The 24520-nt window shown below is 43.8% G+C and overlaps 1 protein-coding gene across 1 annotated transcript in view; it reads right to left on the bottom strand.

The window, feature by feature from the left end:
• The window catches only part of CARD14 (caspase recruitment domain family member 14), a 123462-nt gene that overhangs the window by 54794 nt on the left and 44148 nt on the right, over positions 1–24520 (bottom strand). The window contains exons 6-10 of the mRNA XM_068262430.1: positions 23830–23988; positions 21986–22102; positions 18095–18220; positions 16313–16465; positions 10783–10917 (exon numbers count right to left, since the gene is read on the bottom strand). Of these exons, the coding sequence (XP_068118531.1) occupies positions 10783–10917; positions 16313–16465; positions 18095–18220; positions 21986–22102; positions 23830–23988 (690 nt within the window). The remainder of the gene's footprint in view (positions 1–10782; positions 10918–16312; positions 16466–18094; positions 18221–21985; positions 22103–23829; positions 23989–24520) is intronic.

Raw genomic sequence — 24520 nt, 5'->3', positions numbered from 1 at the left:
ATAACTTTAATTATCCAGTGTTCTCTGCAGGTTCTTGGAAAAACTTTAGTAAATCACTTCCTATACACTTCATGTTGAAGATAGTTTTATTTTACAATGTAGAGCTTAAAACGAGGTAGAACTTAACTGCCACAGCTCAACCTGTTTATCCTTACATGCATAGTTGCATCTAATTTGACCACAATTAAATAAAGTTGCATCTAATTTGACCACAATTCAGTGGCATTAAATAATAAAGACAAGTTTGCTAAAAGGTGGGAACGAGAACAACAATGCTTATTAAAAAAAGTGTTTAAAACATTATAATATTGCTAGAAATAGGACCTGCTTCTTTGCAGCACCCAATTTAAAGCATAAATACCTATATAACAATGCATGCAAGTTTCCACACACACATACTGTATATCCTTGACTATAAGTAGGCACATGTATAAGTCACCCTCAATATTTGACCCTCTTAAGCTGGATTTTTTGGGTGACTCAAATATGAGTTGACTCACCAACGTTGATGCCTGCTCTTAGGGGCTAGGAGGAGTACTTGTGTACTAGGAGCGGTTAATGGTTGACCTTGAGGACCAGAAGCAGTTAATAACTGCACTTGAGGACCAGGAGGGATTAATGGCTGCATTGCAGGAACCATTGCAGCCATTAACCCCCCAGGTTTTCTTGTGCAACTAATAACCCTTCCAGGTACCAATGTACAGCTGGTATCCCCTCCTGGTGCCCAATTGCAGCCATTAAACCCTTGTGATCCTCAGGTGTGGCCATTAACCCTACTGTTTCCTAAGTGCAGCAATAATCGCCCACACGGGTAATCAGTGTGGCCAGTTTCTCATCCCCTTTCCCCCTGGGTAACCTGTGTGGCCAGTATCTATCTCCCCCATCTTTGGTAACCTGTGTTCAGCCAGCACCCTCACTCACTCTTCCAACTAGTGTGACCAGTAATCAGAGTGCCCCTTCCCCTCAGTATTCACTGACTTACCCACTCCTCCATTCCAAGAAGCAAGAAGCAGAGGTTGCTGCTAGTTAGGTCACAGTTAGAAGGGGTAGGGGGGGGGGGAAATATAAGAGAGGCTTGTCCTGAATTGTCTCTACCTAATAAATATACTTGTTTGTGTAATATTGGGGATGAGGATTCTGGAGTAGCAATGTTGCAGCAGGATGTGTCCCTTAGTAACCAAGAGACAGTCCGTTGCAACAAGAATGGGAATAGGTGTGCAGCAAAGGCTCAATAGTTACTCAGACTCAGACTTACACAGATAGGGTAATCTGTCAAAGAAACCGTGAATACTGTACAGTGGTTGCTCAGGTTCGGCATGTAGCGGAACGAACTGAAAGATGATTGGGTGGGGCTGGGGAAGACCCAGCTGTCATGGTACACATTGGACCAATGACAAAATTAGAGAAAGATGGAAGGTATATGGAGATAAACGTAACCACTTAAGGACTGCAGTCTTAAAACCCCTTAACCTCCTTGCTGGTTCAATTCCTCCGGCAAGGAGGCAGCGCAGGAGGTTTTTTTTAGTTTTTTTTTTTTTAAATCATGTAGCGAGCCGAGGGCTCGCTACATGATAGCCGCTGAGCGGCGGCATCCCCCCACCCACTCCGATCGCCTTCGGCGATCAGAGTATGCAGGAAATCCCGTTGAGAACGGGATTTCCTGCAGGGCTTCCCCGGTCGCCATGGCGACGGGGCGGGATGACGTCACCGACGTCATGGACGTCGGGAAGTCATAGGGAATCCCGATCCGCCCCTCAACGCTGCCTGGCACTGATTGGCCAGGCAGCGCAGGGGTCTGGGGCGGGGGGGGAGCGGCTCAGCGCGGCGGATTGCGGCGGATCGGCGGCGAGCGGCGGCGATCGGAAGTTACAAGCACCTAGCAAAGTGCTAGCTGCTTGTAACAAAAAAAATTATGCAAATCGGCCCAGCGGGGCCTGAGCAATCCTCCTGCGCAGGTTACCCCGAACTGAGTTCGGGATAACCGGCAAGGAGGTTAAAGTGAACCTTAAGTCTCGCAAAAAAAAGAGTTTTACTCACCTGGGGCTTCCCTCAGCCCCCTGCAGCCGATCGGTGCCCTCGCGCTGTGTCTGTGCAATCCTCTCGTCCCCGCCGGCGACCACTTCCGGTTTCGCCGTCACGACCCGACAGGCTGGGAACGCGAGTGATTATTTAGGGGTTTAGGGCCCCTAAAATGCCAGGGCAGTATAGGAACCCAACAAGTGACCCCATTTCAGAAAGACGACACCCCAAGGTATTCCGTTAGGAGTATGGTGAGTTCATAGAAGATTTTATTTTTTGTCAAAAGTTAGCGGAAATTGATTTTTATTGTTTTTTTCACAAAGTGTCATTTTCCACTGACTTGTGACAAAAAATAAAATCCTCTATGAACTCATCATACACCTAACGGAATACCTTAGGGTGTCTTCTTTCTAAAATGGGGTCACTTGTGGGGTTCCTATACTGCCCTGGCATTTTAGGGGCCCAAAAACATGAGGAGTAGTCTTGAAACCAAATGCCTCAAAATGACTGGGGTATAAGCATCTGCAAATTTTGATGACAGGTGGTCTATGAGGGGCCAAATTTTGTGGAACCGGTCATAAGCAGGGTGGCCTCTTAGATGACAGGTTGTATTGGCACTGAAGTGCAGGAAGTGCAGGATGTTCTCAAATCGTGACCTGGACATGGCAGCAGAGAACTTGGGCATGTGATGTATTGGGTGCGTAGACCAATAAGACCGCATTACATTCTTTTTGACTAGACCCATGTTAAGGAGAAGGCCCAAAAAAATGTTACGTTTGGAAACTTGAAGTGGTTTCCACCAAAAAGGCTGGGCATGGTAGCTTCTCGGATTGGCGGTTGCGTATTGTGTGGCATAACGGTTGGTCTCAGCCACAATTAAGTAGTAGAGATCCACGGTGCAGAACAGATGAAAAAAGCCTAGGGCCAATCCTAGATGATCTGTCTCCACCTGGACTCCAGACTGGTGGTGAAAGGGGGCAGTACGGGTGCAGCGGATCCGGGGGATTGCCAATTGGGATTTGCCAGCACCTCTGGGAGACTATGGGTAGTACGGGCCCGTTTTGCTGGTGGCTGCGACTCGGGTCTTAATGCACGTGCTACCGAACCAGTTTCTACTACCATGCTGGTGCTCGCCACTTCACCAGGGTCTACGGTAGTACTGGTGCTAGGTCCAGGAGATGCTACGTTGCTGGTGCATGCCTCACCAAGAAAACTCGGATCAGCGCTAGCACCACGCTCTACCCGGGACCTCAACCTCGTCATTGCTATCGGTCAGAGAGCCACTGCTGTTCATATTCTGACCCAGATGATTCGTCGCATGAGGCTTCCCAATCACACTGACCCCACTGGGCCAGAATCTCGGTGGCCTCTTTAGCGGAATACCCCTTTTTTGCCATGGTGGACTGCTAAATTTAGGGGGTATTCCTCTGAGACTACCCAGGAAAAAGAGCACCTACCTAGCAAAAGGTGGTGACAGGGGGTGATTGATGGGTGTCTCAGGGGTTGATTAGAGGGGAGAATAGATGCAGTCAATGCACTGGGGAGGCGATCGGAAGGGGGTCTAAGGAGGAATCTGCGGGTTTGGCCGAGTGATCAGGAGCCCACACGGGGCAAATTAGGGCCTGATCTGATGGGTAGGTGTGCTAGGGGGTGACAGGAGGTGATTGATGGGTGTCCCAGGGTGTGATTAGAGGGGGGAATAGATGCAATCAATGCACTGAGGAGGTGATTAGGGGGGTCTGAGGGCGATCTGAGGGTGTGGGCAGGTGATTGGGTGCACTCAAGGGGCAGATGAGGGTCTGATCTCATGGGTATGATGGGTAGCAGTGACAGGTGGTGACAGGGGGTGATTGATGGGTGATCAGTGGGTGATTAGAGGGGAGAACAGATGTAAATAATGCACTGGGGAGGTGATCGGGGGGTCTGAGGGCGATCTGAGGGTGTGGGCGGGTGTTTAGGTGCCCGCAAGGGGCAAATTAGGGTCTGATCTGATGGGTAGCAGTGACAGGGGGTGACGGGGTGATTAATAGGTGATCAGAGTGTTATTATAGGGGAGAATAGACGCAAGCAATGCACTGGCAAGGTGATCAGGGGGGGGTCTGAGGGCGATCTGAGGGTGTGGGCGGGTAATTGGGTGCCCTCAAGGGGCACATTAGGGTCTGATCTGATGGGTAGCAGTGACAGGTGGCGACAGGGGGTGATTGATGGGTGATTGATGGGTGATCAGTGGGTGATTAGAGGGGAGAACAGATGTAAACAATGCACTTGGGATGTGATCTGAGGGCGGGTCTGTGGGCGATCTGAGGGTGTGGGCGGGTGATCACGTGCCTGCAAGGGACAAGTTAGGGTCTGATCTGATGGGTGGCAGTGACAGGTGGTGACAAGGGGTGATTGATGGGTGATTGACAGGTGATTGACAGGTGATCAGTGGGTGATTACAGGGGGGAATAGATGTATACAGTACACCGGGGGGGGGGGGGGAATTGGGGAGGATCGGAGGGTGTGGGGGGTGATCAGGAGCCCCCAGGGGGCAGTTTAGGACCTAATCTAAAATATAGCGTTGACAGATAGTGACAGGGGGTGATTGATGGGTGATTAGGGGGTGATTGGGTGCAAACAGTGGTCTGAAGGGGGTGATCAGGGAGGGGTCTGAGGGGTGCTGTGGGTGATCAGGGGGCAGGATCAGTGTGTGTGTGTGTGTGTGTGTGTGCTTACAACTAGGGCTGCCTCCTCCCCTGGTGGTCCCTCGATCACTGGGACCACCAGGGGAGGAGGCAGCCTGTATAATACACTTTGTACGCGGCAGATCGGGGGTTAACAACCTGCCGGCGCTGCTAATTGGCCGGCGGGTTGACGTCACGGGTGGGTGGAGCCTAATGCCGGGGGATGCGCTAATCAGTTCCCCAGATACCACCGCCGATCGGCGTTACACGGTCCTGGGGGTGCCACTTTGCCGCCGCCAATTGGTAGTGGGCGGTCGGGAAGTGGTTAAAACAAGGACCTCCAAGGTAGTGTTTTCTGAAATACTACCAGAGACAGAAGGAGCTTAGGAAGTAAAATAAGTTGCTGAGAAATTGGTGCATGGAGGAGGGTGTTTGGGTTCGTGGAGAGCTTGGCAGACTTAGCAGTCGGCTACAGGTTCTACAGTAGGCATGGGCTGCACTTAAATGGGGAAGATGCAGCTGGATTGGGGAAGAAGATGATAAAACAGTTGGAGATTTTTAACTATAAACTGGGGGGAGTAGGGAGGGTAAAGTTTTGATATGTGGACAAGCTATGATAAATAGACGGTGAGAGCCTAGTATTATAATGGATGAAGTGGGGGTGGGGACAGTGTAAAGAGTAAAAGGGAAGTTAAACCTTCATGTAGCCCATTAAATGTAACCAAAAAGTGTTGGTAAAAATATAAAGTGCATGGCAACCAATGCTAGGAGCCTTGCAAATAAAATCGATGAACTAGAGTTCATTCTGATCGACAAAGGCTATGACATTGTGTGAATATCGGAAGGTTGAAAGCTATGATTGGATAGCAAATTTAGTGGCATACAATTTGTTTAGGAAAGGTTTGTCTCTTTGTTAAAAACTCTTTTACAGCTTCCATGAACGATGAACTGGATAAAGATTGTGAAGATGTGGAGTCCGTTTGGGTAAATATTCATGGTGGAAATAACGTTTGCCAATTGCTTATTGGGGTATGCTACAGGTCATCACATATTCATGAAACTGCAGAACTGTAACTACTACAGCAGACTGAAAAAGCTGCATGTAAAATTGAGGTCATAGTTATGGATGACTTGAACTATCCAGACATTGATTGGTATATTGAAGCTACTCAATCTGTGGCAGATTGCTGGCAACACTACAGGACAGTTACCTGACTCAAATTGTAACTGAATGAACTAGAGGGAATGCGCTTCTGAATTTGGTCATTTCATATAGAGCAGATAATGTATCAAATATTAGCCAGATAATGTATCAAATAAAGCAGATTCAAGAACATTTGGGGAATAGTGATCACAACATGATAATATTTGATCTAGTGATTGATAGGTCGTGGAACAGTGGAACAACTAAAACTATGGCTTTTAGAGAAGCATAGTTCATCCACCTCAGGCAGGCACTAAGTTTGGTGGACTGGGATAGTATACTGCAAAGGAAGGACACTGAAGGGAAATGGCAAACTTTTACAATTATTCTTAATGAATATTGTAGTAAATATATCCCATATGGAAACAAAACTTCTTGGAATTCAAAAAGGCCTCTATGGATAAATAGAAAGGTTAGAGATTAAATTAAGTGGGATAAAATGCGTATAAGGCCTTAAAACAGGAGGGGACTGAGGCTGCATTAAAGGATACATTTAGGCAAATAAACAAAAATCCACTTACCTGGGGCTTCCTCCAGCCCTTGGCAGCTGTCCCATGCCCTCGCCGCAGCTCCGGTGGCTCCCGGTCTCCCCCGCTGCAGATGCCTACTTCACCAGGTCAGGTTCCGGGTCAGCTTCTTCTGTGCTTCACCGCGCGGGTCACGTGCACGTGGTCGCACTGACATCAGCAGGATGGTACTGAGCAGACGCAGAACTACTGCACCTGTGCAGTACAGTCCTGATGACGTCAGTGCGACCACGTGACCCGCATGGTGGAGCGCAGAAGAAGCCGACCCGGAACCTGACCTGGCGAGGTAGGCATCTGCAGCGGAGGAGACCGGAAGCCACCGGAGCTGCAGCGAGGGCACAGGACGGCTGCCAAGGGCTGGAGGAAGCCCCCAGTGGATTTTTGTTTTATTGTATGCCTAGACTGCCTAGACGTATCCTTCAAGCAATTATAAGGAGTGCAATAAAAGTTGTGAAACAACAGAGCCCGTGCGTGCAGCCATCTGATAGAGCGGGATTTATTAGATTTTCTGCACGTTGTATCTGTAAATATGTAATAAACAGCTGTTTTTATGCTTGATGTGTCCAGAAGAAAGGAGCAGGATTAATAAAATAAATTCATATATCCTAGTGTTTAGCAAGTTAATATAAAGAAAGACACCATTCCTGCAGCAGTGGTTGTGAAGGACATGCACTGCTAGCGGGCAGGGCTGAAATTTAATGTGACTTACAATACATAGATGAAGTAGAGGAACCAGATACTCCCACGGAACATAATTAGAAATTCCTTAAAGGTAGCTAGTCAAGTTTATGTCCATGCCCCAGTGAGCAGAGACCTGGACATCAAAGAATTTTAACTAGCGTTTATGGCAGTTCCATGTAAGTAGCTTGCTAATGAATACAGTGGGTTGCAAAAGTATTCGGCCCCCTTGATGTTTTCAGCATTTTGTCATATTACTGCCACAAACATGAATCCATTTTATTGGAATTCCACATGAAAGACCAATACAAAGTGGTGTACAGGTGAGAAGTGGAACGAAAATCATACATGAATCCAAAACATTTTTACAAATCAATAACTGCAAAGTGGGGTGTGCGTAATTATTCAGCCCCCCGAGTCAATACTTTGTAGAACCACCTTTTGCTGCAATTACAGCTGCCAGTCTTTTAGGGTATGTTTCTACCAGCTTTGCACATCTAGAGACTGAAATCCTTACCCATTCTTCTTTGCAAAACAGCTCCAGCTTAGTCAGATTAGATGGACAGCGTTTGTGAACAGCAGTTTTCAGATCTTGCCACAGATTCTCAATTGGATTTAGATCTGGAGTTTGACTGGGCCATTCTAACACATAGATATGTTTTGTTTTAAACCATTCCATTGTTGCCCTGGCTTTATGTTTAGGGTCGTTGTGCTGTTGGAAGGTGAACCTCCGCCCCAGTCTTAAGTCTTTTGCAGACTCCAAGAGGTTTTCTTCCAAGATTGCGCTGTATTTGGCTCCATCCATCTTCCCATCAACTCTGACCAGCTTTCCTGTCCCTGCTGAAGAGAAGCACCCCAGAGCATGATGCTGCCACCACCATATTTGACAGTGGGGATGGTGTGTTCAGAGTGATATGCAGTGTTAGTTTTACGCCACACAAAGCGTTGTGCATTTTGGCCAAAAAGTTCTATTTTGGTCTCATCTGACCAGAGCACCTTCTTCCACATGTTTACCGTGTCCCCCACATGGCTTGTGGCAAACTGTATATGGGAGTTCTTATGCTTTTCTGTTAACAATGGCTTTCTTCTTGCCATCAGAAAAAAGTAGGAGGCGCCCGGTAGAACGTAACAATGTAATCACTCTATATGGTAGATATAACATCCAAGGAAAAATGGTGTGATCTTACCTTCTAGGTGTACCCTTTCGGGAAGTATACCAACGGAATTTTTATGACTTTAGAAGTTCAGGTTTATTTTGCACAGGACAACGCGTTTCACGGTAAAAACCGCTTCCTCAGGTCAGTAACAGTGCCTCCACTTAGAAACTGCAGAGTATCCGGGCGCCTGGATACTCTGCAGTTTCTAAGTGGAGGCACTGTTACTGATCTGAGGAAGCGGTTTTTACCGTGAAACGCGTTGTCCTGTGCAAAATAAACCTGAACTTCTAAAGTCATAAAAATTCCGTTGGTATACTTCCCGAAAGGGTACACCTAGAAGGTAGGATCACACCATTTTTCCTTGGATGTTATATCTACCATATTGAGTGATTACATTGTTACGTTCTACCGGGCGCCTCCTACTTTTTTCCGAAAGTTATTTGAACCTCTAGTCTGAGGGTAAGATCCATATCGGAGAATCTCCGATAGATAGATCGTTTTTCAGGAGTTGCGACCAAGGATAAAAGGCCGAGTGGGGACGGTACTTCCCCACAAGCGAGAACGAGTGGTTGCCTCAATCAGCAACCTACTCTTGTGAGTATAAACCTTTTGCACTTACTTATTATCTCCATACTGATTAACGTATTGCACCAGATCGGGCTCCCGGACCCCCTGTGCTTTTCTCTTCCACTACTTCTTTCTTCTTGCCACTCTTCCATAAACGCCAACTTTGTGCAGTGCACGACTAATAGTTGTCCTATGGACAGATTCCTCCACCTGAGCTGTAGATCTCTGCAGCTCGTCCAGAGTCACCATGGGCCTCTTGACTGCATTTCTGATCAGCGCTTTCCTTGTTTGGCCTGTGAGTTTAGGTGGATGACTTTGTCTTGGTAGGTTTACAGTTGTGCCATACTCCTTCCATTTATGAATGAACAGTGCTCCGTGGGATGTTCAATGCTTTGGAAATCTTTTTGTAGCCTAAGCCTGCTTTAAATTTCTCAATAACTTTATCCCTGGCCTGTCTGGTGTGTTCTTTGGACTTCATGGTGTTGTTGCTCCCAATATTCTCTTAGACAACCTCTGAGGCCGTCACAGAGTAGCTATATTTGTACTGACATTAGATTTCACACAGAGGTGCACTCTATTTAGTCATTACCACTCATCAGGCAATGTCTATGGGCAACTGACTGCACTCAGACCAAAGGGGGCTGAATAATTAAGCACACCCCACTTTGCAGTTATTGATTTGTAAAAATGTTTGGAATCATGTATGATTTTCATTCCACTTCTCACGTGTACACCACTTTGTATTGGTCTTTCACGTGGAATTCCAATAAAATGGATTAATGTTTGTGGCAGTAATATGACAAAATGCTGAAAACTTCAAGGGGGCCGAATACTTTTGCAAGCCACTGTATTCTAGCAGAAATCACTTATACTGGGATATGGAGCCTTCCCTCTACATAGGTAAGCATCTGTTGTTTTTCAATTCAGTATTGCTTTAATAATAAATATTGTTGTTTTGGCTAGTTCTTACCGTGTTATTCAGCCAATCTTAGTGTTTGTTGGACATTAACCTCCTTGGCGGTATGGACGAGCTCAGCTCGTCCATGTACGCCAAGGAGGATTGCTCAGCTCCTGGGGGGTCTTTTTACTTACTTGTTTTTCAGAACACGTAGCTAGCACTTTGCTAGCTACATGTTCTGTCCGATCGCCGCCACTACCTGCCGATCCACTGCGATGCGCTGCTAAAGGGGCTGCCCCCCCACCAAAACGCCTAGCGCAGCCTGGCGAATCACAGCCAGGCTGCGCAATGGGAAGGATCGGAGCTCCCCACGACCTCATGACGTCGATGACGTCATGTTCAATCATCACCATGGCGACGGGAGACGCGATGTTACGAAGTCACGCTTCTCGCGGGATCGCGGACGCGTAAGTATGGCCGGCGAGGATTGGGTGAGTGCATGCGGACGCGTAGAGCATGGCGTACTGCTGTAGCTAGCAATCCGCTAGCTACAGCATGCGGAAAAAATATTATTTAACAAAGTGGGCAATGCGTACTTATATACGCATTACCCAGAACGCCAGGGAGGTTAAGGTGAACCATAAAGTTATAAAAAGTTATATGGAGGCTGCCATATTTATTTCCTTTTAAGCAATACCAGTTGCCTGGCTGTCCCGCTGTTCCTCTGCCTCTAATGCTTTCAGCCATAGACCCTGAACAAGCATAAAGTAGAAGTTCTTCTGACAATATTGACAGAACTGACGAGATGCATGCTTGTTTCTGGTGTACTTCAGACACTACTGCAGTCAAATAGACCAACAGGACTGCCAACAACTAGTATTGTTTAAAAGGAAACAAATATGGCAGCCTCCATATTATTCTTACTTTGGGTTCACATTAAACATCACTACTGTTATGAATTTGCTATATACTGGGGTGCTTTCTTGGTATGACTTTAGTTGTGCTGTGAACACTGTGGATAGGTCTGTCTATGTGACAGTAAAGAATAACTTAAATTGATCTAACAAACCTCAGACATACTGCAAGAGTGTCCCTTGTCCCCATCCTCTGAGGGACAGATGGCATCCATCCGCACTAGCCTCTGGTGTTTGACATTCAGATAGCTGGGAATTTGCCTGCAACAACCTCTATGTTCTGTTTCTATCTGCACAGACAAAAATGAGTTTAAACAGATTATTTTGTTATGCCATGAACATAAAATAAAACAATATTACTACAGAAATGTGTAGAATGGTTGTTAACGTAGACCTGTGAGTTTTAAAAACTGAAAAAATGGATCCTAAAGAGACTTTCCCTGTCCTCCTCAGCAAAGCTGATCCAGCAATGAGACCCCCAAACTGTGGCGCACAGTGCCTGTGCAGTAGCATGGACTTGTTTGGGTTCTGTTGAAAAAAGACAAGCCCAATTGGGTCCACCGTGCTACTACAGATGGCTTGCTCATGCACTGTAGCATGGACTCGTGGACTCGTCCGGGCTTGGCTTTTATAGCTGGAGCCCTAACAGGCCCGTGCTACTGCACAAGCTTGATCTGTCCACTAGCTCTGACAAGCGATCTTTCGAGATCTCAGTGCTGGATTGGCCTGGCTGAAGAGGCTGTGGGAAGCCTCTGGATGTTCTTGGAGTCTTACACCTCCCAAGGTGAGTACCTTGTAGGGCAGGGTTGTCCATCTCATTCTCCGGTCCTGGAGGGCCATATTCATGCCAGCGTTTAGGATGGACTAAGAAATGTATTCTACTTAAAGAGACTCCGTAACAAAAATTGCATCCTGTTTTTTATCATCCTACAAGTTCCAAAAGCTATTCTAATGTGTTCTGGCTTACTGCAGCACGTTCTACTATCACAGTCTCTGTAATAAATCAATGTATCTTTCCCCTGTCAGACTTGTCAGCCTGTGTCTGGAAGGCTGCCAAGTTCTTCAGTGTTGTGGTTCTGCTATGAACTCCCCCTTCCTGGCCCCTCTATGCACACTGCCTGTGTATTATTTAGATTAGGGCAGCTTCTCTCTTCTCTCTTATCTTTTACAAGCTGGATAAATCATCCTCTGAGCTGGCTGGGCTTTCACATACTGAGGAATTACAAACACAGGCAGAGCTGTTTGCTGGAAGAATCAGCCTGACACTTCAGTGGGTGATAGCTGCAGGGGGAAAGAAACACACAAATGATCTCTTGAGATTCAAAAGGAAGGGTGTATACAGCCTGCTTGTGTATGGATGTATTTTCTATGTGTGGACATACTGTACATCAACCTACTTCCTGGTTTTGGTGGCCATTTTGTTTGTTTATAAACAAACTTTTTAAAACAGTTTTTAACCACTTTTAATGTGGCAAGGAGCGGCAAAATTGTGACAGAGGGTAATAGGAGATGTCCCCTAACGCACTGGTATGTTTACTTTTGTGTGATTTTAACAATACAGATTCTCTTTAACGAAACAACCCTTTCCTGATTCAGTCCCATCAGTTCATTTGAACTGTTTCAAAAACGTGTGAGGACCTCACCCCTCGAGGACTGGAGCTGGACAGCACTGTTGTAGACAAACTTTTTTCTCCTTTTAGGTGCACTTTAACTCCAAAGATGGTAACACGGTTGGCTCAGATGCTGCAACATGCCATGTACCTAGAGGCTCAGGCCACAACAATCTCATTAATGCTATATTGTTTTAGCATATAAAATGCTTTCATTAAACCCTAACCATTCTGCCATAAACATTTTACTGAATCCCCCATCAATAAAGTAAAAAATGTTACTGTTAAATCTAAATGCTGCTTTCCTATGTGCCTTCTATTTGCCCTGTCTACAGCTTTTGACACTTTTGATTACCCTTTTGTACTCTAGAACCTAGGTTCTCAACGTGTGGTACGCATACCCCAGGGGGTACTTCTAATGGTTCCAGGGGGTACTCGGGCTTGATCTACTTAACCAAGAATAACAAATTTAGAGTTTTAGAAAATGAAAAATCTTATTTAAAACAACACCAAATTAGTGTTTTAGCTAATTAAAAGCAATTGTAAATGTTTGGAAATTGTGTAGAACCAATTATAATGTACTACGATTAGATATACATTTATCAGGGGGTACTTGTGATAATGTTTACTATACTAGGGGGTACTTGGTGAGTACAGGGCTTTAAAAGGGGTACATACCAATAAAATGTTGAGAAACACTGCTCTAGAACCTTTTCTCTCTAGGCAATCAGGGCTGTGCTGTTTTGTAGCTTTCTCACTGGAAGAAGTTTTAATGTTGCTCATTCTAAAATATCATCCACCCCCCTACTCTTTCTTATAGAGTACCACAGGATTCAGTCCTTGGGCCTATTCTTTTCTCCTGGTTTTGGCCAGCTAATAAGCTCTTTTAGGTTCCAATATAATTTGATGTGAATGATACCACAATCTATCTCTTTATTTCTGATCTTTCTATTTTACCTGCTTGTATTCCTAAATGGAACATAATTCTTATGTAGACTCCCATGATGGGGGCATATTACTAGCAAATCTCCCATAACAGTCTAGTACTAAATTTATCTCTAAATGATAAGTAAATTTAAAGCAAACCTGGAACGAAAATAAACGTAGAATATAATGAATTGGAGTACAGTTAAGAAATAGAACATACGTAGCAAAGAAAAGAGTCTCATATTGTGTTTCAGTACAGGAAGAGTTAAGAAACTTCTGTTGTTATCTTTGCAAAAGAGCTTCATTGCGCTATTGGACCCACTTGGTCGAATACAGTCCTATTTTCTGAAGCACTTACCAGCAAAGAAACATTGAGACATACCGTATATACTCGAATACAAGTCAACCTTGTGTATAAGTCGACTCCAATAGTTGACACTCTCAAGCTGGAATTTTTTTATTGGCTCAAGTATAAGTCTACCCAGAAAAGTTAATCACTGCACTTGGGGACCAGGAGGGGTTATTGGCTGCACTGCATACAGTATTGCAGCCATTAACCCCTCCTGTCCCTTAAGTGCAGCCAATAATTCCTTCAGGCCCCCAAGTGCAGCAGTTAATCACTCCCCTTTCTGCAGCACAGTATTTCCCCCCTGCCCCTTTCCTTGTTAATTGTTGCGGCCAGGACTTTCAGACCTGTTTTCTTGGCATTTCCATTATCAAGAATATGTCACTTACCACTAGGTAAATTGCTGCAAATGGAAATGTCACGAATAGTACACACATTACTCAGTGTGCTCAGTGTTGCCTGTGATTGTGTACACTTTTATTTAGTGAGTGAGACCTACATTTCTAGACTTATACTTGAGTATATACAGTAGATAAGGTTTTACTGAAGGAACGTTCAAAGGGTCATTATTTATGCATTGCTTTATAGTTTAAACGACAGAGTTTGCTTTTAAAACTGCAAATGCAATGTTATTATAGTAGACCTGAACTTTTGCACAGGACAGAAGGAAAACTTAAGAGAAATGCACCCTGAATGTATTCAGAGATTTTAGCCTGTTTAATTCCCCCTCATCTGTGTCTAATCACTAGTTGTAATTTGATCTCCCCCGTGTCACATGACTGCCTATGGAAAATAAGCAGATAAGCCCATTTGAAAACACAGGCTGTAAACAACATGTCTGCTTCCATGAATCAGGTAATAGAAACTGTGCAAATTTATTTTAGGATTTGTATCAGCTGTAGCAAATACTGTACATGTTTTTTGTTTAAAGGTTATTATGCTGTTGTGTATCTTTTAGAGCAGAGAGAAGTTCTGAGTTCAGGTCCACTTTTAAAAAAAGAAGCTATATAACTGAAAATTAAAATATGAGACTCTTTTCTTTGCTACTAATGTACTATTAAGTATCCGTACTACACATACAATTCATTATATCATACTTTTACTTGCTTCAGATTTGCTTTAAAGCAAAAATATGCTATGCTGATTTTATTCTTTTCTCTTTATGTCCTTTAAAGTGACAGTGAAGCGGAAAAAAAAAACGTATGATATAAGGAATTATATGTGTAGTAAGCATAATTAATAGAACATTAGTAGCAAAGAAAAGAGTCTCATATGGTTATTTTCAATTACTGCATATCGTTTTTTTATAACATTGCATCATTCTCTAATATTTGCAGTTTACAAATTACACTCTGTATTTTAAATGATGAAACAGAGTAGAGCTAATGGCCCTTTGACCTTCCTGGCAGATAGAACTTAAAGGACTTACGAGCTGAAGCAACAAAAAAAAGTTAATTACCTTAGCTGAATGTCCAGTGGCGTAGCTAAGGAGCTGTGGGCCCCGATGCAAGGTTTACATTAGGGCCCCCCAGGCAATCTATACATAACAATTGATATGACGCACCAAAACCTGCCAATGGCAACTACAGTGTCAGAGGTGCAAGAAGGGGATGGGGAACAGTTTGTTAATGATTACCACTGTTCAAAGTATCTATAGAAGTACTTATTATGAGCACAGGACCAATATAAAAGCTAATACTGCAGCTGGGGGAAGGCCCCTCGGGGCCCCTCTGGCCCAAGGGCCCTGATGCGGTCGCTACCTCTGCACCCCCTATTGCTACGCCCCTGTGAATGTCAGACCTTAGGGCAGACGATCCGTGCCTCCCTTGCTATTTTTAGACCCTCTGTTATGTTAATCCAGCTATCATTAGTGGCCCCGACCCGGGCCAGGGTCGCCTTAGCTCATGACGATTAGAATCGCCACTTTAAAACTCCTCTGCCTGCGCAGTACTGCGGCTGCACAGGATTACAGCCCTGGGAGCGCACCACATGACAGCCCACATGACTGACTGCACTTCGAGCCGGCTGCGCCCCCTCAGCACAGAATACCAGCGCTGAGCGAGGGAGGACGTTACCTAGCTACAGGATTTGTTTACTGCAGATTTGAATAAAATAATGTACTCTGCAAATCTGCAGTAAACAAATCCTGTAGCTAGGTAACGTCCTCCCTCGCTCAGCGCTGGTATTCTGTGCTGAGGGGGCGCGGCCGGCTCGAAGTGCAGTCAGCCATGTGGGCTGTCATGTGGTGACGCCCACATGACGTATAACAGTATACCGAGCGACGATGTGCGCTCCCAGGGCTGTAATCCTGCGCAGCCGCAGTACTGCGCGGGCAGAGGAGTTTTAAAGCGGCGATTCTAATGTCTAATGACATTCAGCTAAGGTAATTAACTTTTTTGTTGTTGCTTCAGCTCGTAAGTCCTTTAAGAAACAAGAAGTCAAGAAACAGTGAGAGACAGGTTGAGATAAATGCTTCAGAAAAAGCACTGTAGCGGACCAAGTTGGGTCAGAGAGCTCAGAGCAGCTCTTTTGTATAGATAACAACTGAAGTTTCTTAACTCTTCCTGTACTGGAAACACGATGGGACTCATATGTGTGCTACTAATGCTCTATTTCTTCAAGTAGCCTTGTACACATTAGATGATTTTAAGCCAAGGCTTGTTCCCTTTCCAGTTTTGTGCTGATCAGTCAGGAGTCATGCCTCTGCTCCGCCCCCTCTTCCATAGTGACAGAATGAGAATGTACCCCCAAATTGTCACCCAAACCATTTATTATTATGTTGTTTAGTACAGTATAACTAACCTTTAGCGACTGCAGCTGCGCTTCCAAACTTTGCATCTGTTGCTTGAATTCTGAGTTAGACTCAGTAAGATCCATTACCTCTTTTCTCAGCAAGTCCTTCTCCACCAGGACACCTGAAATGTCAGCCTGGACCAAGTCACGAGCTCGGTATGCCTGCAATAACAGAACAAAAACGTGTTCTTAACCACTTCAGCCTGCGAGTTGTTTTCACCTTATGGAGGCAAGCAATTTTCACATTTCAGTACTCCTCTCATTCATTTGCCAATAACTTTATCACTACTTATCACACCTCAATGATCAATATCTTGTTATTTTTCAGGACAAATTAGGCTTTGTGGGGGTGATATTTTTTTGTAATTATTTTACTCTTACTACATTTTAAAGGGAGAAATATATGAAAAGAAACATGTTATTGCTTTTGATTCAGTTTGTCACTACAAATAATTCACAAGACATAGCCCTCAACCCTAATACACTCTAAAATCTATTCTACAACTTAATATTGTTAAAATGATAACACCTATGTATTGTTTGATAGCTAGCTGGGCATTGACCAGGTTAACTCCAAAATGTGCCTGTGGCTTTGTACAGGCCTCACCAGTGCATGGCGTGGATTGATGCGGTTCTATAGAGCCACACTACTCCACTATTACTACACTACTACCATACCATAGAGCCACATTAATCCATGCCATGCACTGATGACGATCAACCAATCCGAAACAGTCTGTATGTGTGTTGGATTATTGTGGCTCTGTACAATTAACAAGCTGATACATCATTGCATTTGAGTGGTTCTGGAGGTGTGGTTAGCTTACAGGGACAGCAAAGGATGATTTGCATATTCAGAAATGATGCATTGTGGGAGACATCATAAGCTCGCTCTAACCTGAATTATCACAAATAACTTCTATTTTAAGGAGGAAAACTTGGGTTTTGCTTCAATAGGAAAGTCATGCTTCTTTAGCATTCCACCTTCTGGCTTGACTAACAAGGCATGCAAGTGGAAGAAAGGCCTTGTTGTGCTGCTATGTAATAAAGGTAATCTGGAAGTTATTTTTAGACATGTCCTGAGGACTTTGCTCTGTAAGTTGAGAAGTCACAATAAACTTTAATAACATGAAATTATGAAACTTTTATATGTATGGTACATTTGCAATTAATTTTGAATTTCCCTTTAAAGCAGGGGTGGCCAAACTTTTTGGACCAAAACACAGTTTTGTCTGATTGCACATAGGTACAGTGTCTTTTGTAGTTTTGTCAAATAAAACATTTCCAAGGAAAATAAATGACATAACATGTGTGCAGTCAGCATGTCCCCTTCAGTGTGCAGTGGTGGCTAACGAGTGGCATCTGCTAAATCAGTGGCTGCTGCTGGCAAACGTCGGAGGTAAAGCGCTTTGTACAAGTGTTTAGGCGAATCCCGGGTAGCCGCTTCCACACACGCTGCCTTGAATCCCCCGTGTCCTGCGCTCTTCATCCACCCGGTCACGTGGGACGTAGCTCCACCCTACGCGTTTCATCACAGTAATGACTTATCAGGGGCCCCTGATGAGTCATAATTGTGACGAAACGCATAGGGCGCTGCAAGGCGAGAGCGCTAACCACTACACCACTGTGCTGACCATCATGCTGTCTATGTCATCATGTCACATCTCACCTTGGTTTTCCTTTAAGTAAAATAATAATGTTTTTGTTGTTGTACTGGCAGAAAAAAACAACTTTAAACGGCACCCCTAATTAGTCTCGCACTACTGAGAACATTTAATGACAAAGAGTCACCTGGTCACGCTCTTTTTGTAGTTCAGCAACTTGATTGTGGAATGCTTCTGTCTTTTTCTTCAAGATGTCATAGTTGGACTGCAAAAGTCGACTCTCTTGAAGCATGGTCTCTTTCTCTTCCTGCCACTGCAAATAAAATATACAAAATATGCACAAATGAGCTAAAGATGAAAATGTAGTTCAGTATGTTAAATTTCATTTCATTTCATTTGTAAGCTGTAAGAAAGGAGGAACAATTGGTTGAACTGCTACAGCCTATTAAAACGCAGCTTACAAGCAGGTGGTATGGTGAAATGTGAAAGGAAAGCCTTGACTGATTTGCAGTCTCAGACGGATATTGCAAATCCTTAATCTTATGTTCACAATGAGACGTTGTGTGGCACTCCCTGTATGAAAGGAACGCAATGTAACAAAACAAAAAAGTAGTACTGCACGTTGCAGCCACAATGCGTCACATAGAATGAAGCATACAGTCAATGAAACATATGCTTCACTGTACCTGTTAATGTGCTCGTTTAGCAGTAACGCACTGCAAGCAGTGTGTTACCATGCCACAACCCGTTATACCGTGCTGCAACCTGTTACCAAGCCGCAACTGTTATACCGTTACAACCGATGCACTGTGAACGTCATATAGGTGGTGCATTGCAGTGTGGTGTAACAGCCGCTTTATAACACAGCTTACTGCACCACAGCGCTGTGAACGAGGTCATACACTCATCGATTTTCCTATTCGATTCCCTGCAGATTTGATTCATCTGTTGTGAATCGATTCCCCATAATGTCAGATCAATTGAATTTTGATCGATTTTTTTTATACCTAAAATCAATCCAAAGAATCAATCAGACAGGACGTAAAATGTTGCTCAATCGGGGGCAGCGAGAGAGCCTCGGTAGATCTGCTGTCCATAGCATTAAACAGTGCAACGCTGCAGTTCAATCGATTTTCAATAGATCCCCTCTAATCTGTTGGAAATTGATGTGCTGCACATGGTAGGAATCGATTCCCTCTGAATTGATTATTTTCAGCAAGGAATTAATTGTTATATGGCCAGCTTTAATCTATGTATGTTGTAGAAGTATACCTCTGACTTACAAACACTGACTGTTGTGGTCTCCTTGGATCACATGGTTGGAAAACTCAGGCCTTTCCGACATTATGCCCAAGTTTTAGTTTTCTCTGGATAAAATATATCTGATGTTGCATCCCTGGGCCTCTTGGTTTATTTGTAGTTTGTTATTATTGTTTCTCTTTACTGAATGTTTCCTCTGGATTTTATAGATGTTCTTATAGCCCCTGTGTGGGTTTTTGCTCTCGGCGTTTTAGACATTTTGTATTATAAACCTTCAATAAAGGATTTTAAAACTAAAACACTGAGGTCCCTTTCACACCGGGGTGGTGGGGAGCAGTATTTTTACCGCACCCCACCACCATGCAATGAAAGTCTGTGGGGACTTTCATACTACCACGGTATGTCGCGTTTTGATGGAAGTGATATTTTCGCCGCACCCCCGACGCTAGGACAAAGCTACTTTAATGCATATACTTGCGTCGCTCTATGTCACACTGGAAGTCATGGTTCTCTATGGTGACGCAGGGATTTTACAAATGTTGGCATCGCAATGTTGTCAGTTTGACCACTGACAGGACTAGGACCAACCACACTGACTGCTCAACAGAATCTTCATTGACTGGACAGGTTCAGATTCAGAAAGATGGCACCAAGGTGGTAATGCCTGGTAATAGTATGAGATAAGGGAAAAACTGGATTAACAAGGCACAGTCTTGGTGCCTGAAGAGATCCATGAAATTGGAGCACGGTGGGGAGTCAAGGAATCAGAAGGAGGAAGAGCAGAACAGCACAGCGGGGAAAGGGTCAGTGAAAGATGCAGTAGTCTGGAGCTCAAGACACCAGACATTCTGTTGGCATGTTGTTGGAGAATTGTAAGTACTTCCATGATGGTTGCCCATCTCATATATGCTGTTAGTGCTCTGTCTGTCTACCTATCCTGAGATTAGTTTTGCAAGATTAGGAAGACCCAGCAAGGAAGACCCAGCCAGGAAGACCCAGCCAGGAAGACCCAGCCAGGAAGACCCAGCAAATGGCTTTCTCAAAAGTTTTGTGTTCAAGTTCAAGTACCAGAGCACAGCTAGATTTGTATAACGGCAAAACACGATTGAACAATGAGGGTGTCACATGTGACAAGCATAAATAAGATACATAATAAAAGTGTCAGCCATTTTCTAAACTTTCAAGTGTAATTTGCTGATGTTAAAATGAAATGTACACCAGGAGAGGATGATGAATGAAATGTGCGTACGTCAAAAAAGGGCGATGGGAAAAAAAGGGGGAGGGGTGTAAACGATAAGCACTAACAGCGTTTATAAAAATATGGTGCTGTATTTCGTTTAAAAATAATGTTTTACAAATGTGTAAATCATTAAATAATGTGTATGAAATCGGCAATTGTGAAAACGTTAATCTTCCCTGTTTCAAAAGTGAAACTTATAATTACGTTTCTTAAAAAAAAACCGATAATATATGTTTAATTGTTGTAATTGTATATTATTGTGAATAACCTTCATTTATTGTTTCTTCTTATAATAAAATCTGAAAATATTGTTTATAACGATGATATAAATATAACTAAGTTCGTAATAAGTGTGGTAAAACATTAGTAAGTATTACTAAAATTTTACTAAAACTATACCTAACCCTACTCTCACACAGAACCCTCCCTGTACCTACCCCTAACCCCTAGACCCCCCTAGTGATGCCTAAACCTAAGACCCCCCTGCTGGTGCCTAAAGCTAAGACCCCCCTGCTGGTGCCTAAACCTAAGACCCCCCTGGTGGTGCCTAAACCTAAGACCCCCTTAGTGATCGCTTTATTGTGTGGAGAATAATGTTTTAAAAACAGTAAAGGATAAAATATATTACAATTTACGTTACGTACTGATCGCTTTATTTTGTGAATAATAATGTTTTACAAACAGTAAGGGATAACATTTTAATATGTTAACGACAATGATCGTGGGGAAATGTGGAAAACATAAATTAGCAAAAATGTACAGCATCTTCTCAAAAAATTAGCATATTGTGATAAAGTTCATTAATTTCTGTAATGTACTGATAAACATTTGACTTTCATATATTTTAGATTCATTACACACAACTGAAGTAGTTTAAGCCTTTTATTGTTTTAATATTGATGATTTGGGCATACAGCTCATGAAAACCCCAAATTCCTATCTCAAAAAATTAGCATATTTCATCCGACCAATAAAAGAAAAGTGTTTTTAAAACAAAAAAAGCCAACCTTCAAATAATTATGTTCAGTTATGCACCCAATACTTGGTCGGGAATCCTTTTGCAGAAATGACTGCTTCAATGCGGCGGGGCATGGAGGCACTGCTCAGGTGTTATGGAGGCCCAGGATGCTTTGATAGTGGCCTTAAGCTCATCCATAGTGTTGGGTCTTGTGTCTCTCAACTTTCTCTTCACAATATCCCACAGATTCTCTATGGAGTTCAGGTCAGGAGAGTTGGCAGGCCAATTGAGCACAGTAATACCATGGTCAGTAAACCATTTACAGAAAATAATGAACTTTATCACAATATGCTAATTTTTTGAGAAGATACTGTAATGATAAAATGTTATTTTACGCGGGTGCTCTTTTTACCCGGTGGACGCCCGTCAAACGATAATTAATATGGCAGTCTATGGCGGCACCCTTTTTGTCCACTTGCCTCATGCGCCCAAATTTACTGTTTCCATGAAATGTTGTCTCTGGAACGCCATGATTTCTAGCTATACATTGTGTGCTGTGCATACTGTAGGTGGTTCAAGCATGATTTCCCTGATCAAGAGCTGCAAAGGAAGTAACTTACAAGTTTTTCAAGTGTCTCTCCCGCAGCAATCTTCTTTTTTGCATCAAAAAGTTGAGCCAGCAACTCTTCAGAACTTGAGACTTCGCCTCCTGAGCCTTGCTCCACATCCACTTCCACCTTCAGACAAACAATGGGCAAGGAGATAAAGTCAGGCACATAAATTAAGCACAAAACTTAAAGGACACATCCGAGGAAAATAAAAAATCAAGATCTACTTACCTGGGGCTTCCTCCAGCCCCTGGCAGCCGATATGTCCCTCGCCGCAGCTGTGGTGTCATGGGGTCTCCTCCGTAGCAGACGCCGACCTTGCCAGTTCAGAATCTTTTGCACCTATGCAAGTGCGCGGTTGCGATCCAGTGGCTGGTAGCATTCTGCGCAGAATGCTCCAGGCCATGTGAGCACGAATGTGAGCACGCTAGCGCAGGTGCAGAAGATGCTGACCTGGCGAGGTCGGCATCTGCAACGGAGGGGACCCCATGACAGAGTTTTTCTTCGGACCTTCCCTTTAAAGAAAGACAAACCCCTTCACACACACACTGACACACAAAGGCCTGGTGCACACCAAAAACCGCTAGCAGGTCCGCAAAATGCTAGCAGAATTTGAAACGCTTTTTCTTCTTTTTCTGTAGCGTTTCAGCTAGCATTTTGCGGTTTTGTGAAGCGTTTTTGGTGTAGTAGATTTCATGTATTGTTACAGTAAAGCTGTTACTGAACAGCTACTGTAACAAAAAACGCCTGGCAAACCGCTCTGAAGTGCCGTTTTTCAGAACGGTTTGCGTTTTTCCTATACTTAACATTGAGGCAGAAGCGCATCCGCAATCCAAAATCTGCAGCACCCTGGGAGTATGCGTTTCTGCAAAACGCCTCCCGCTCTGGTGTGCACCAGCCCATTGAAATACATTACCCTAGCGGATCCGCACCCGCAAGCGGATCGCAAACCGCAGCAGAACCGCTCTGGTGTGCACTAGGCCAAACACACACACACACACTGACACACACACTCACACAGGCACGCATGAACACACACAAAAATGAATTGGAAACACTTATGCCTAATTATTGAATTTCAATTTTTCTGTTTAGCTTGGTTCTATAATGGTTCTATCAGCAACTCAAAGTCTTTTGAATCACTTTTCTTCTTTGTCCATGATGCATATACCTTCTAGACAGTGTCAATAATTAATAACCAACCTAATTGTAAATAGAAATTGCCTTGTTCAATTGTTTAATTCACAATTTTCGCTAAACTCAATTCTGTTGTAATGTCTCATTGTCATTTTGTGTTAAATCGTAAGTCCGTGCATAATTTTGTGTTTACTAGTAATTTTATAATTTTGGGTTAACTACACCAAAATTAATACCGTAGTAATCAATCATAATTTTTCCAAAAGTCAAACATTGGTTGTAACAATTCAAAATTATGCGTAATTACAAAGCTATTACAAAAAATATTGTATAAAAATTACACATATACCTGTAATTACACAAAATTTTGTGTATTTTTTTTTGCAATTATGATTTTACTATTTTGATACAGTGATTTATCAAAAACTGAGCTTAAATACTGAAAAATAGATACCATCTGGGCCAGGTGTTTTATTTCCCATGCCCCCCTCTCAGTGATTACCGGTATTTTTATCCTCTTTTTGTGATATACAAGTCCTTGGTGGGAGTATTGGCAACACTCATCCATACTGTCTGGCTTTAGCATCCCTCCAAGTAGTATATCGCTCATGTTACCCATGTACTGCGAGTTGCACTGTTTGCACAATGTGTGGTGCTCTGCTGGCGTAAAAATATGTAAAATCGCAGAGTGCTGTCTGCACCACAACAACATTACTCACCTGATTGTTTTCTCCTGGCGGTTCTAGGCTTTCTTTCAGCTTCCTGTTTTCCTTCCTGAGGGATAGCAGCTCCTTCTCACACTGATCTCTACTTGTCCAACTCTGGGCCACCTGCAGTTCCATTCTGACTCTGTGAAGTTCCTCTTTCACAGCATACAACTGTAAAGACCACAGCAATCATGAACGCTTGTTATTCCATTTCAATATATGTTTAGGTCCCTTCATTGTATTGAATGAGGTACATAAAATGCAAACTGTCTGCTGCAGTACAAAGCAATGGAGCATCACTCTTGTGCAGCTCCAGCCTGTTCCCCCTAACTCATCCCAATCCGGGTTGTTTGATCTTCCACAGAAGGACAAACCAATTAAACTTCGATCCAGGGGGCCTCCTTTGTGTGAGATATTTTTTTTTATTCAGAGTTTGGAGGCTGGCTAGTGTGCTGGTTAAGGGCTCTGCCTCTGACACAGGAGACCAGGGTTCAAATCTTGGCTCTTCCTGATGAGTAAGCCAGCACCTATTTAGTAGGAGACCTTGGGCAAGACTCTGCTACTGTCACTGCCCATGGAGCATGCCCTAGTGGCTGCAGCTCTGGCACCCCATACATCGGGTGCATGTCATTTCGGCGCTGCTCAGTTCGGCGCGGTGAGAGCCGAATGACGGCTTTCACATTTGCCGTTAAATACTATTCCC

The sequence above is a fragment of the Hyperolius riggenbachi genome, chromosome 12, assembly GCF_040937935.1.
Source record: "Hyperolius riggenbachi isolate aHypRig1 chromosome 12, aHypRig1.pri, whole genome shotgun sequence".
Lineage (NCBI taxonomy): Eukaryota > Metazoa > Chordata > Amphibia > Anura > Hyperoliidae > Hyperolius > Hyperolius riggenbachi.
This window is presented reverse-complemented; position numbering and strand designations above follow the sequence as displayed.